General features: G+C 39.8%; 1 protein-coding gene across 2 annotated transcripts in view; it reads right to left on the minus strand.

The window, feature by feature from the left end:
- Positions 1-11,455, minus strand: part of EBF2 (EBF transcription factor 2) — a 334,854-nt gene extending 323,399 nt beyond the window's left edge. Inside the window, exons 1-5 of one of the 2 annotated variants that reach the window (XM_033949045.1) lie at positions 10,751-11,455; positions 7,310-7,466; positions 5,929-5,992; positions 5,533-5,588; positions 5,082-5,155 (exon numbers count right to left, since the gene is read on the minus strand). In XM_033949045.1, the coding sequence (XP_033804936.1) occupies positions 5,082-5,155; positions 5,533-5,588; positions 5,929-5,992; positions 7,310-7,466; positions 10,751-10,881 (482 nt within the window). In that variant the 5' untranslated portion in view covers positions 10,882-11,455. The remainder of the gene's footprint in view (positions 1-5,081; positions 5,156-5,532; positions 5,589-5,928; positions 5,993-7,309; positions 7,467-10,750) is intronic. The other variant, XM_033949046.1, reaches the window with a different exon arrangement.
- Between the last annotated feature and the right edge of the window lie 4,473 nt (positions 11,456-15,928).

Raw genomic sequence — 15,928 nt, forward strand, 5'->3', positions numbered from 1 at the left:
ATAATTCAATAACTCAATGACTCATAGTGACGGCACGCTTGCAGCAGGTGCGTGCATTCGTACCATCGGAGATAGGACATGCTATTTTTGTGGTTGGGTTGTGCCCCTCTTTGGACCACAGTACATTCTGAATATCATCATTATTGACTTCTAAGACTCCTGAGGCAGGCCTGTGGGCCGAAACATGTACATGTCGAGTCGAGTTATTGAATTATTGAATGTATTATTGCATCATTGGAAGAATAAATATTTTCTGTACCATCAGATGAGTTGGAGGACACTTTTTAAGTGCACATCTTTCTGATTTGGACAATTCCACTCTTGTTTTTCTTGTATTTTACTTTGTGGTTTCCCCCCCCCTGTTTTTTTCCTCTGTGAGTAAGATCACCCAGGAAAGTTATGCATGCAAAATAGAAGGTGTAATGAGTGTGTATTTGCCATAAGGAAAGTATGTACATATTTTTTTAAAAAAAGCTGACATATGTGTATAGTTGGGCAGCCTAATTTTTAAAAAAAGTTCCTCTGGGCAAAAAAAGTTACTTATGGCCTGGAAGGGGGGAAGGTAGTTTTCTTATCTTTATAATGGCATATTACATAAGTTTCTAACCTGCAAATTTGCAAAAAACAATGTAGCTATTTTAATAATGAATCATTTGGTCTGGAAATGTAGGTTGATAGCTGTTGCAAAAATTCTTAGAAAACTGTGATACCTTTTCATTTACTCAACCAACATTCAAAAAGACTGTACAGGAGTTTTCCAGACCATGTGGGGGGCCTGTCTTCACTGCTTAGAAGGTTGGAAGACACCATAATTTGCAAATATGGCTGTTTTCTGGGGGGGGGAGGGAAAATTCAATTAGCCCAAGTATGAAACTTATGAGCATTAATGCCAGTCCTCAAGACATAGTTGGTTCTTATACTCACAAGTTTCAAATTTGCCCTAATCCCCCCCCCCCCAAACACACACACGCAAACACACACCCCTACTCCCACTTTGCAGGTTACCTTGTGTCCAATATAAAAGAACATATTTTTCCTTTTGGAAAATAACCAAAAGCCTTGGCTGTGCAGATAGTTTTGCAAATATAATAAAAAGAGACCAAACTCTTACCCCCTCTTCTACGAAACCGCGCTAGCGGTTTTTTAGCACAGAGAGCCGTGCTGAATGGCCCGTGCTGCTCCAGACGCTCATTGAATTCCTATGAGCGTTGAGAGCAGCGCAGGCCATTCAGCGCGGCTCCCCGCGCTAGAAACCGCTAGCGCGGTTTCATAGAAGAGGGGGTTAATCATTTTTAGAACAGGAATATATATATATATATATATATATTGATATTTAAGTTCTTAAACGGAAGTTCTTTTTTAAAGGAAGTCACTGTAACCATTATATTTTTGAAAGAAATGCAAGCAGAAAGAAGTCAAGAAAGAAATTTATTGGAGAGAATCGACTTTGTGTTTTGTTTTTTTTTAGCAACTCACAAAGTTTACCGGCAATTTTTAAATCTATTTACACAACGGGGATATTTCGTATAGGCGGCACAGGCTAATATCATCTCCCTTCCCCCTCACACTCTTATCCCCCATTCCCTCCCCTCTACACACTAAAATCCTTTTAAAATGCAGCCCCTCAACTTTCAAAAATCTGTCTCTAATTTCAAACTCAAATAAATGCACAGCATGGTAACTTTTGTTTTGATTTTTTTTCCTCCCGGCTCCTCCTGGTGATTGCATAACAAAAGTGTCTAAATTCACACCATCTGGCCGATAAAGGCCCAGGCCCCAGTGGCCGGCTGGCCCAGCTGATTAGAACTCCTGTCTAGCCTGAGCCTTGTGGCGAAAGTCACAGCTGTGGGACTCGCTTGCACTCAATACAACTCTGTTATTAGCCAGCTGTAGGCCCTGAGACTACTTCTGTTCAGACTGTAATATCTCCTAACCCTCTGAGCATTCAGGGCAGAGGGAAGGCTGCTGGCAGCAGCTTAACAACCCTTTGCCTTACAGGGTAATTGGGAAAGCGAGATACAAAGCAGGAAGTTGCCTCACCTTGCTTTTGATGCACTTGAGGGATGTGTGAAATTAATTTAATCTCCATGTCAAATGCTTCGCTGCCAATGGAGTACAGTAACTCGTCTTATAAAAAGTGATCCCCATCTACGGAGTATTAGAATAGTTGGGATGGACGCATAATTGCAGATTTGTATTGCTGTGCAAATATCCTTTACCAGATTTATCGATAAGCAAGGGGTGGGTGTGGCATTTAACTTGACATAGTTTATTTAAGGACTTTGCTTGTTTTTATATAATGCCTATGTAAAGTAAAGTGCACAATTGCATTTATATTGGTGATTACTCCCAATAAAACATTATATAAAATCTTAATATTTTTTTTTTTTAAAGAAAATTAATCATGATATCTGAACTGTGCAAATTGTATTACATTTTTGTGAATTGGCCTTTTGGGTTCTCGGTGCACTATCAAACAAGAAACCTACATGGATCTTCTTTACTTAAGCTTAGTAATAATTTTCTAAAAAAAAAAGTCTGGTTTAACCCTTTCAGGACCATAAGGATCGTAGGCCAATTTTTGTGGTTTTGACGACATTTTTATGGTAAAAAGGGCTTGCAGATGCCAAAAAATTGATTTTTTTTGTGAAATATCGTTATTTTTATTTAAAAAAATCACACTTCTGGCCTATGGACAGTGTGGCAAGTGAATCTTCTCGTCAATCTAGCAACGACGCTAATGAATGAATGTCGGAACCAGTTTGTTTACATAAAGGCAGTATCATATGGAATCCGTACATATCAAATTTAGAACTGTAGACTATCCCAATCAAAATTGATAGGATTTTAAAGTTATGGGACAAATATGTCCCTTGGTCCTGAAAGGGTTAATTCCCAGCAATCTGACTGGTTGGCACTCAGGTTAATTCTTTTCGCCAGCCAAGGTGGTAAGACTGTATGTGTCTCTAGTGAATAGTTAAGTACTCCTGGTTAGACGTTTACCTCGTGTATCCAACGCTTCCTCCAGGGTCCTTAGGTACCAATAAATACTATTGTGCATTGATTTATTCTGTATTAAATATTTCATAAGCATATAACAGGTGTAGTATTTCATATGTTTACTATATATTTCCATATTTATACCTAATTATATGACCTATGTAATAAACACACACATATATTGTGTGTGTATTTATAGATTATAGGTCATTTACACACACACTTACACCTATCCCATTAAACAACCAAAACTAAGGACCAAAACTAGCTTTATAGCTTTTTACCCTTAACTATTATTTTCCCCTTTTACTGTGCTCTTTTCCTCTTTTACTGTGTTCTTGCCCCTTTTACTGTGCTCTTTTCCTCTTTTACTGTGTTCTTGCCCCTCTTCCCCCAACTGTGTGAAGTTACTCCATATGTTTTGTTTTGTTATGTGTGTATTAACCTATTCTGGTTTTGTTTAGTACCCCTAATTTTAACTTGTTTTGTATAATTTTAACTTGTTTTTGTATAATTTTTTTACATTGTACACCGCTTAGAAATTTGATTAAGCGGTATAAAATTTTTTTAAGAAACTTGAAACTTAGGGCTCCTTTTACAAAGGTACGCCAGGGCCTTAACGCGCGCAATGGTGTGCTAGCCACTGCTGCCTCCTTTTTAGGAGGCGGTAGATTTTTGGCTACCGCGTGCTATAGCGCGCGGTAATTTTGTGCGCGCGCTAAAAACCCTAGCGAAACCTTCGTAAAAGGAGCCCTTAGACATTGTCAAAAACACCCCCGATACTGTGTTTTCTTAAGAGTCATATCCTGACAATAGAGGTAAAAACATTTTGGCTAGCGTTTTCAGTTGCCATTTTGTCCCTGCAAGCCTGAGCCGGGTGTTTGGATAAATATTGCAGGGAAGCTTAGAGACTGTGTGTAATAATATATGCATATCCAGAGACCGAAGTCAATCACAAGCAAGCAAAGCAATTAAAACCGCCAAAACTCCAACCGGTTCCCCAAAGGCAAGGGGAGAAGTCTAAGGGTAATACATTGCTTGAGAAAAAAAAAAAAAAAAAACAACTTCTATTTTCGCAATAAGATTTCAATTATACTACAGCTAGCTGCGTAAATAACCTTTGGAAAACTGCAAACACACCTTTCATTCAGATGCCTAAATCTAATTAAATAATTTCTCATAATTTAGAGAACTTGTTAAAGACGATTGGAAAACACTGTCATTTAGCATAATCCAGCAAACATTTCTATTCCCTGCTTCGCCTACTTTATATGGAATAAAGAGCCAAAGTTGGTGCTGCTGACTTTGTAGTTCCGAAGACGCTTGTAGTACACCTTGGAAGCCGGAAATTTATTAAGTGTTGGTTTAATGTCAGAACATTGCCCGTCCAAATTAACTTTTATTTGCTCTTAAACATTTTAATTAGAGGCAGATGGAGAGGGGAAGGTTATGTCTAAATGAAACGCATACAATATGATATGCCTCCATAAACAGCGAGGACTCGCTGTACGTAACTGTTAAGCTTCATTCATGTGTACATTTGAATTCTAAATAAGCTCACGAGATGGGGTTTTTTTCAGTGTTGTTGTAACGAGAGATAATGACTACAATAGGGTTATTAAGAAGGTAGGGTAACCTCACATCTCCATTTTAAGAGGTTTATATGAGGGAGTGCAGAAAAGTTCTCAGCCCATCCAAGAAGAGAATGGCGCGGAAATGATTCAATTAATAATCTGAAACAATGTAAAAAAACAACATAACTGCAAATTTTCACTTAAGGAAATAAGATAACACTCTTTTCTGCTACAGTGGCAAAATAACGCTCAGAATTTAGGAAGCTGGTTGGTTGGGCCCAGAAATTATCAGCACCCCCTGATACTACTTTCGTTCAAACCTCCGATTCTAGGTTTCCTTCTCATAGATCTTTATTTTCAAATGTTCCCGACGCTAATAAAGGGACTTATCTTTGGGTGTGTTTAGCTTTTCATGGCCAGGACTTTTGTGTGCCTTGGAAAAGTTTATTTTTTTTCACACCCGACACAGAAGTCTTGCTAAACCCTAGCCGTAGGCCATCGTCTTACCTGCACATAATTTCGTGAGTCAATAGAACTCGGCACATTTCTGGATTCTTATTCTGCCCCTCATAGGCAATCGGCTGCAAAGAAAACCATTCAAAACGCATTCAGTGACCATTCAAAGCGCGTTGTTCCAAATTGTCCTAGCCGCATTATCAGTTGGGGCATAAGGAACTAATACTAAGGGACTGCACTTAAAAACAAGCAAGCAAACATTTTTTCACAGTATGGAATTAGTATGAATATGATGGTTGTAGGAAAATTACATAGGTTCTACTAAAAAAAAAAAAAAATTATGAGAATATTCTGTGTTTTTGTTAACATGACGTGCAAAGTAAATTATGCTGTTTCTTTAAATTCTGATATTATATCATTTCATTGGGTGGATACAAGTTGTTTATGTAGAGTGGGGTACGGTGTTCCCCTGAAAATCTATCCTACCCCAAATACTTCTTACCTGTTTGGTAACTGAATCGATAAGCCTAACAAAGAGGTCTTGCTCTGTCCGGACCCCTAGAAGAGAAGATTTAAAATGTTGAATAATGTTTAGAAAAAAAAGGGAGTCTATAGTGAGGAAGACAAGAGCTTGTCTTATTAGTCTTCAATGCAATGCCTTCTCCTCAGTCATTAAATGACTGTAGACCCGCAAATATTGGGTCCCAAATAAAATATTAATCTTCCCCTCCAAAAAAAAGCCAAAGTTGCAAGTAGTTAACATTAAATATGTTTCCGAAACGAATCTGTCTGAACTCATCAATTAATCATTTTTGCGGAACGAAAGGGATCCAGTTAAAGGGCAAGTCAGGCTGACCTCCCCAGCCCTTCAGTTGTGGTCTTTGCTGCGGTCACTCACCGTTGCTGTATAAAAGTTGAAGCTTGTAATGTGTACCATTGTTAGTCTTTTCGTTGCTCTGTTCCTTAAGGAAAAAAAAAAAGGAAACATTTTTTGGGGGGTGTGCACTAATTATTTTAAGTTCTTTTATCAAGTTTTGCAAAGATGCAACTTTTAAGAATTTTGAAAACTTCTTACACGCTACAGTGGGAACCCCAGGCCCCCCCCCCCCCGACAACCCTAAGTGAAGGGGACACTTGTTAAACTCCACACCGTAACATTTCTAGAGTTTTCCGCTACCACCACTACTTATGCATGCACCATATACATTTAATCAGTCCAAGTCTTTCCAGTCTCCCACATTATTCTTGTCTTTACTCACACCTCCAACGTAAATAAAATATTAGTCCCGACAGGTGATGTGACAAACATGAACTCTTTCAATATACTCCAATACTATTCTAACATACGATGCACTGGCGTTCGCTCATAAAAGTAAATTGCTAAAGCAGTGCATAGATATTTCTCTCTCCTTATCTATATGTGCAATTTTACAAAGAAAAGCAGACAGAGTTCTACTCCTCTATTTGACCTGTTACTAAGGTTTCCTCCTGTTACTTTTATGAGTTGAGGATTAGTTTGAATTGTTAACCAAAGACATGTCTTTTATTTTAAGGTATTTGTATCCTTCACAGCAAGAATATTTCACCTCCTCTTCAACCCATGGAGTTATCGTGGAAATATACTGACTAAGAAATATTTTAGAAGTACTTCCACCCGCTCAGCACCTAGATTCGGGAATAAAATCCGGCAGGCAGCCCTCCCCTCCTAAGAAATCCTGGTAAATTCTCTCCCAGCTATTGATTTTTTGTTGTTGTTGTTGTTCTTGGGAAAGAGGTAGCGAAAAAGGATGATATAAGCATTGCACTTCGGTCCGGAATTATTTTGTAACCCTAACAAAAACTGACAGGTCTGGCTAGTGTGGAATATTTGAACCCGGTAGGATTTGGACGCTTCCCTTAGGGCTCCTGTTATAAAGGTGTGCTAGCATTTTTAGCGCCCGCTAGCCAAAAAACTACCGCCTGCTCAAGAGGAGGCGATAGTGGCTAGAGTGCACGGCATTTTAGCCCACGCTATTCTGCGCGTTAAGGCCCTAACGCACCTTCGTAAAAGGAGCCCTTAGTTTCAGCTGGAAGAGCCTTGGGCAACACAAGTTAGAGTCGGGAGGGGGAGGAAGTTTATCAGTGGAAAAAAGTGACTATGAAATACCTGAACCAGGTGGATTGATAAATAAAACCTCCCTCAGAGCACCCTTCCCGAAGTATCAAAAGTGGCTGGAGTTGCGTTGGAAATAGAAAAGGGAAGCGAATACAAAAAAACAAAACAAACAAAACCACCTTACTTTGTCATTCTCTACGAAGTCCACAAAGGCAGTGCGTTCGATCTCCACCGGCTGCCCCTGTCTGTCGTACAGAGCCAGGACAAAGTGAAAGAAATTGGATTTTCTCAGGTTGGATGGAGGCTGTTTTTCAAAGTGAGCCCTGGACAAAGCTACTCCGCTGTGAAAACATAACAGACATCTTACTGAATACTTTTCACAGATATTCACCTTTAAAAACAAACAAAAAACACCCCACACTTCAGGTTAACATTTATCCAGAAAAAAGAAGCATTCGATTAAATCTTATGAGTTCAATATCGATTTTTAAATAGTTTGGCATATCAGAATAATAAAAAAAAAATAGTCAACAATCTCAAAGGATTAGCATTTACCTTATTCCTACAGGTTTTAAACATTTTTCCCTGAGCTGGGGAAGATTAATCTAACACTACAAAAAGTGGGTCTGCAATATGGAAGGCAATATACAAATATATAACATAATATCTTAGTCGCCTTCATATTTTTCGCAATTTTGTTATTTCAGTTTCATAGTTGGATGGCACAATTGAGTTAACAATATAAGTAAAGTTATAAATGTGCTTGACACGGCATCTCCTTTATTTTAAATTACATTTTTTGGAGCGCTAAGTGCAGTCACTGTGAGCATTCTTTAAAGTAATTTGTGTGCGATGAGCGTTAATTTTCTGTTTAAGGCAAGTGGTTTACTTGAGGCGATACATCTGTCCGTTCCATCTGCACATCCATAAAACTTATCTATACCTGTCTATTTTCAGCTCTAAATAATCTAGCGCAAGTATACATCGATTTTTTTAATTGTTATAATTTGCATAACAGCTAAACCCTTTCTTAAAAATGTCAGACAAGGACTGATTTATTTTTTAGATCACATGAATTACAAATTTGCCCACCAATATCTGTCCTTCCACACGTTCTAGAGAGAAATCTCTTTCAGAGTTACTTTTAAGAGTTTCTCACTAATGCGAACCAGATATTTGCCTGCACTATAGGAAACATTTGTGTGGCAATGGTGAGCTACAACGGAAAGGTGTGAACAAATCCTAACACTATGAAGGGCCGCCGAAAAGTTCTCCGCCCAACCAAGAAGAGGCTGATGTGGAGCCATGAAACTTACAAGTTATTCCACACTTTTCTTGACACTTTTCGTTTCATTCCATATCATTGAAACGAAAAGTGTGGCCCCGCACCATCCTCGCCTTGGTTGGGCTGAGAACTTTTCAGCGGCCTCTCCTATGCAACAAAGTTCTTATGAAGAATTAATAAGTGAATTAATGACAAATCATGAGTTCATCAAATATTACACTTTTGTATGCAAAAATCGCTGAGATTTAAAAAAAAATATATTAGATTGTTTGGAACAAAACAGACTTTTACATTTTTTAAAACACTTTAATCAAGTAATTTCTTAGACGGATAACTTTACTCTTTGCAAAAAAAAAAAAAAAAAGGATGCACTTGCCAGCTTATAACTTTATTATTATTATTATTTAAGGGGATGTGAACTGTACTTCGATAACGTAGTTGAGCATTAAAAGTACAGCGCCAGTACTCTGTTTTATGTTATCAAGCATATCAAACTAAAGCCTATTTGCGCATCTTGAAGTGTTAAACTTTCACAAAAGCACGAGCAAGCCCACACGGACAAGACACTGACATAATCACACACATATACTGTAAATGTGCATATACACACAGTCCTTATATAAACACACATCAGATTTCGAAGTCTGATCAATTTGGAACCTTGAAGAGTATTTGCTTCCTTTCTTTTGTAAGTTTGACATTGACGCTATGGGAGGCTTTTAATAATTTTTTTGAAACTGTGCAAATCACCCTAATGGCAATAACTTAGATGGAGGGAAACAGAGAACTTAGCTACAAACATCAACACGCCTGAATTGCAACTTCCAACACATAACTGGAGAGTGCTGAAAAGTTCTCAGCCCGGCCAAGAAGAGAATGAGGTAGATATGGTTCAATCAATGATCTGAAACGACGTTATAAAAAACAAACCCAGAGAATTTAGTGTCTGCAAATTGGCATGTGAACAAATAAGATAACACTCTTTACATCTACAGTAGCAACATCATGCTCAAAATTTAGGAAGCTGGTTGGTTGGGATGAGAATTTTTCAGCACCTCCTCTTATATGTATTCGACCTTCAAGGGCTCCCAAGTATTACTTGTGCCATTACAAGTATTACTTGTTTTGGTTTTCTTTAAACTTACTGCTATCCTCTTTTTTCTGAACCAAATGGTACCTGCCTTGTTTCTTCTTAATTATTTGACTGGGGACTGGTGCCCCTTGCTTTCGAAGGAACTACAAATAATAACTCAGCAGTGATTCACCTGCGGGAAGTTGGGTTTACCCAAAACGTCCCGATTTTAATAGCTACAGGATGAAATGTTACCTTAACTACCATTAGAATAACCTACAAGAAATCAAAATAACTTCAAGGCTCCACTGTGTAACTATTAATACTCATTAAATAGAATGTTTGAAGAACATCTCTCACCTGTGGAAATCTGTACATTCTCCTGTCTGCGGCAAGGTAAATAATTCTACGCCTTTTGCGAGTAGAATTTAAACTTTAGCACCTATGTGGGCCTGGTCACTAAGGGCTCCTTTTACAAAGGTGCGCTAGGGCCGTAACGCGGGCAAAAGCGCACGTTAAATTCCCGAGCGCGCCAGCCACTTACCGCCTCCTTTATAGGAGGCGGTAGATTTCCGGCTACCGCACGCTATAGCGCGGGGTAATTTTGTGCATGCGGTAAAAAACCCTAGCGCACCTTCGTAAAAGGAGCCCCCAAGTATTTTTATCCTACACACCAATGTGGGGTAAAAACACACACACACACACACACACACACACAAACATTATTACATCTGGCCTAGTATTCTAATGCAGGCAGTCTTCGAGTTTCCCAAATAGGATTCCAAACTTGATTGCTGCACTTCTGGTCCACCTCATCCAGGCTAGTAAACAGACCTGCGGAAGAGCATGACTTAACACAGTACTTTTGACACCTCCATATCATAATCATATACCCTGTTAGTTATTTCGCTTTGTTGTGTTATATTCATCACACTTATGTTGCAAGAGGGGTCATGCTTTTCCCAGCCCTCCAAAAAAAAAATATCCTAAATTGAATCCAAACAGTACCGCAGAGCATCTGGAACTTAGCAACTTCTGTTTTGTTTGAGTTTGTTTGGATAGAAAAGTGTCAGAGGTTCCCCCCCCCCCCCTAAAATAAAGTTAATCCCCTACAGGTGAGTCCTGTATTAGCCCTAGTGACACCTCCTCTCTTGTGCATCACTGTCACTTCTCGGGCAAGCCCAGCCTAATGCAATCACACCACAGGGTCCAGGCACACCACAAGGAAGATATTTTTGTGAATGAAGGCCATTTTCAATCCCCCTTACCTTTGCGCCGCCACGTTTGCGTCCACGACCCCAACATTTCTAACCCAGGACCTGACTGAATCCATTTCGATGCTCAGAGATTTGTCCTTCAGAACGGGTCCCCTTCCTAAAGTATCTTGAATCCCAAACATTTAAAAAGTCTATGACCTCCTATTAAGAGCACTCTTTAGAAAGAATAAAAAGATGCTATTAATACTTGCAAGCCACGTCCTTGGAAAATGCAAAAGACTCCCAAAGAAACCGGCCAGATTCAGCCAGCAGATGCAAAACCAAAGTTCTTTTTGCTGTAAAATGCACGTTGTAATTTCTGCCTTCCAAGTTTCCCCCCCCCCCCTCCTTTCTCCTCCTTTAAGTTATGCTGATTTGTTCTCCTCCTCCTCCGCCTGAGCTCTCATCCTTGAATCCTGGAGCAAAGGGGGAAGCAGATCCCTTAGAAAGGATCACCTGTATGTATCAGTGTGTCTGTAAGGGTATGGATGGTCAGGACGAAGGAACTGCCAGGCCCCTACAAATCAGAGGACGAATAGCACGAACAGGAAGAAGAAAAAAAAGAATAAAGAAAAAAATAATTTAAAAATCCGAGCTACAGAGTACGAGCGGAGCTCTGAGGCGATCGACGCATCTCCTCTCCATGAATGAGTTACTGCGCGGGGAGAAGCACGCCGAGAGGCGGGGTCGGGCCCGTATAAGGAGCGCTCATTTGCATGGCTCAATCCATTGGTTGACCGCAGGCTGTTATTTACAGGCAGAGAATTTGTTTCTCGGGTATTTGCAGGCTGCTGGAGGAAGTATTGCCCCATAAGGGATTGGGGGGCGTGAAGAATAATGGCAGGAAGAGTATGCAAAGCGAATTATTTCATTGCAAAGTCACAAAAACAAACAGGTTTTTTTTTTCCATTTGTTAACCAAATCTACTTCTCATACAAACACGCCCCCAATCCCCATAGTATAGTCTCTTGGGATTAATAAGAAAATGTGCTGTCCTCCATTTTTTTTAATTGATGAAAAATACTCTATAATATACTGATCTTGAATGTATGTTCCTCTTTAGACAACGTAATTTTTCCCCTGCATATTTTCTCTGGAGACGCCGTCAGAGGCGCAAACGTAAACATTGCCATGGTCGTAGGAAGTTTATCTGACGTGAAGTTACAGTGTGATAAAGAGAGCTTTGGGGAACATTCCTGGCCTTATACAGGTGTGCAGTGTGCACTATATATGACACACATTAAACAAAATTTTAAAAATGAAACTTTTTTTGGGGGGGGTAGTGTAATTTGTATATTTCGTTTACATGTTTTGGTTTTTTTATCTCACTCCTCATCTAGAATAAATGTCGTAATAAAATGATAGTATCCCCGAAAACTAGTAAGAATAGAAACGACGCCTTACTAATCTGTCAACAATGAAAAGTAACTGGAGAAAGTGGTGTATGTTAAACCACACTGGTGCATTCATTCTAGTCCCTTTGTATTCCAGGCATAGATCTGCTGCTGAAACCTATAACATGAACGCGAAAGCAGATTTGAAGACAAATGAATGCAAATCTGGACTCTGAGACCATCTGCCATTGAAGAGAATCAGCTGGTCTTTGGTTAAAGGGAAAGAAGGATCCCCTCCCATGTTATTGATAGCTCTCTTTAACCCTGAAAACAGAACAAAATAAACCCCATTTTGCATCCGCAAAACTCCTTATGTCTCTTAAGGAGTTTTCCTTCTAAATTCTTAATTTCAAAGTGATCAAATTGATAGGTTTTAACTTAACATTTTCTTCCTAACTGCTTCCAAAACGTTTGTGGTTGAGCATGTTTAAAAGAAATACCAAGACTCAAAAACAGACGGTTTTCTGTAGTCTTTCCTGGCTTCCTAGGGCGCTATTTGTTATTCATATTTTGTTTAATTTTTATTTTATTTTTTTTTTACCAAAAAAAGAAAAATCAGCCACTTGGGTGAAATTTGCCCCTAAGACATTACTGCCTTTCCTTCCAAAGTATTATGAAGTCACAAAATTAATGGAGCTGGCCTGTACTTGTACTCACAGGACAGTGTTCATAAATACCAACTTTGGTCACTGATTCCACTTTCTGGAAACTAGCTTGGTCATAAAAATTACTGGACGGATTTCGGGGGGAGGGGAAACTCTATATTCTGTAGAACTACTCTACATATAGAATATAACAGCAAGGATCTGGCTTAAAACCCACTGAACAAAGGAAGATGGAAATAAATGGAATTATTCCACAACCTGCTCGAATATGACAAGAAAGGTTTGACTTGCTCTTGTCATTGTTACGCATTAAAAATGAATCCAGCACTGACTGAATAAACTCTACAGTAGTAGGTTACAAATCAAGGGGGGGGAGGATTTCAATGGCTTGAGTGCTTGCTTGGCAAGCAGGGGGCGCACGCGTGCATATACCAGTTCTTAGGACAAAGCGGGATCGTGTGCCACGGTCCCTGGGGGGAGGCTGGCTTTTATGGATTGAAAGGGGGGTCAGAGGGTAATGCCTCAGGCCAGGGGCATCGTCACCATCCCCGCCCCCTTATTCCCCACAGCTGCTACCAAAATTTAGCACTTAAGAATCGAATGAATTTCTCCTCTAACTCCAAAACACAGACACTTATTGAAACATTTTTCTTTCAGATTACAGCAGCAAATCCGCCCCCCCCCCAAAAAAAAAAAATAAAAATAAAAAAAACTGTCAGAAAACTGAAGGACTAACTTATCCACAACTTTACAATGGACATCCAGACAGATAATGTGAAATTACCATTGTTATGGGCAATAAAGGCCGTAGAGATGGACATTTCAGGATTACCTTGGTATAATTTGTAATCCGCATAGAATTGTAGAATATGCGGAATAAAAATAAATAAAATAAAATAATGGACTTCAGGTTTCAGTGGCAGAGGGACCTGGACGATGCACTTTTTTCATTAGTGCTTTCTCTATAATTTGCCCAACCATCTTGTGCAACCGGCTGGCAGATGAGTTGAGAATAAGGGTTAAGTATATGGGTTGCAAACTTAAAGTTTTAGCATGTTTTTGTGACCTTCCCCCCAATACCTGAAATCGATAAAAAAAAAAAACCCACTCCAAAAATCCTCCTGCTTAATAAAACCCATTCCAGAATGCTGGAACTCTGCGGCCCCCTTATTCAATTGCAGCGGGAGAGTTTAAGTCTCTACTTAGGGTAATTTATGAATACGCTAGTGGACTCGTTGAACATGAGGAGATGATGTGCTCCACACAGAGAGATCACAGCCTGAGCTAAAGGATTTTTATCAACCATTGATTGATAGGGCTACTTTAGTGCCAGATGTTATCTTGTTACCAACATCAGCATCCTTTAATCGAAACATTATGTCTTAAAGGCGACGCATAGAACTGCGTATATGGTTCCAAAAAATAGTTTTATTTTCAACATGTGGCGCTTACTAAAAAAAAAAATCTGTTTAGGTCGTCCTTCCGGTCTTCAGTTCCTGGTGAATCTTAGATTTCTAGGACGGCAATACATAATACGTTAATTTGGCCGTTTCTAACTTGCTAAGGGCTTGTGAGTTGAAATGAATTCTTGTTTCTTCACCAGTCTTCCATTGCTACAAAAAAAAGCTATGCGTATCAGCTTTCGTGGTAAGAAATGACGCTGCAATATCTACGTCTTTTTCTGACTATCTACCGACAGATGTACAAATAGATACTTATCTAGATCGGTGTTCTATGTGGTTAATTGTCTGCGTTAATTATATCTACCGACAGATGTACAGATAGATGTAGTTAATTGTCTACGTGTTAATTGTTCTATGTGGGTAATTGTCTACGTTAATTAAAAAAAAAAAAAAACCCCAAATATAATATATCCCTAAAGAAACTTCAACCTTATAGACATTTTATCTTAACTGTATTTCCCAACGAAGGCAAAGCAGAATAACTTAAAAAGAAACTACAACGACCGAAGATAAAAGCAATAAATTTAGTTTTGATTGCTGGCGCTGAAATGGTGACAAATAAGTATATTTTTAAGGAAAGAGCAAATAATGAGAGAGGAGTGATAATCCCCAATCAAGTATTTTTTCACCTAATTAATAAATTAGGGTGGAAGGGCATGATCCTCCCGTTTTTATTGTAGCTTCCAACTAGACATTCTTTAAAAAAAAAATGCTGACACACCCCACCAAGCAAATTATTCCAGCTTTTCAATTTAGACGTGATAGTTCATGCAAAACGATACAAATCGAGAATCTAGAGATAGCCCAAAACTTGGAACTGACGTATAATGAAGAATCCCGCTGACCCCAGTAATCTCGCAGATCTCTACTGCACGACCTTAAAAAGAAAGAAAGTGGCCGTGGCACGGGGTCCGCAGGGATCCTTAACTCCCGCGGACGTCACGGATCTCCTTCACCCCACCTATCCTCACCTTACCCCCTTCAGCGGGATCCGTAAGGTCCGCAGGAGTTAAAATGAGGATCCGTAGAGTGAGCGAGATCCGTAATCCACCACGACCGCTTTTTTTAAGGCCATTCGCTTTTAGCTCAGTGGGTTCCGCGTTTTTAACTTCTACACTTGCTGGTTTGTTTGCTGGTGCTGACTACTGCATGAATCTCCTGCTGTCTTATCCTAGCTCTCCTTTTTGTTGTGCCAAGCTTTTCTGCACCCCAGTGCCCCAAAAGCTTTCTACCTGGGGCCCCACGGATCCGGCGGAGTTAAAACGCACGACCTTAAAAAGAAAGCGGCCGTGGTGGAGCCCGCAGGGATCCTCGTTTTCGCTCCGCGGGACTTCAAGAACCCCGCCCACCCCCGAGGAGCAGATTTTTAGGGACCTGCGGTAGAGATCCGCGAGATCGGAGTTCAAGGGATCCTCATTTCACCCAGTCCCCTTTGAGGAGGAACTACAGCGCCCTTTCTGATGAACGAGAGTTGTAGAGAACAAACTTGAGTCTCTTTCGTGGAAGTCTGAGAAAATTTTAAATTATTTTGGGAGCGGAGGGAGGAATTGCCGGGAAAAGCCTTCATGGGGGCAATCCGATTGTTCCATCAATCCACCTAATAACGAGGGTCGCGGATGCTTTCGGCGACTACCCTACCAGGTTTCACATCTTGCGTATTACTTCTAGTCGCAGTCTCGGGTTTAGTCACGGAATCCAGCGGCAGTTTAAAGGGAGTGTTGATGTCAT

Source organism: Geotrypetes seraphini, chromosome 6, assembly GCF_902459505.1.
Source record: "Geotrypetes seraphini chromosome 6, aGeoSer1.1, whole genome shotgun sequence".
Taxonomy (NCBI): domain Eukaryota; kingdom Metazoa; phylum Chordata; class Amphibia; order Gymnophiona; family Dermophiidae; genus Geotrypetes; species Geotrypetes seraphini.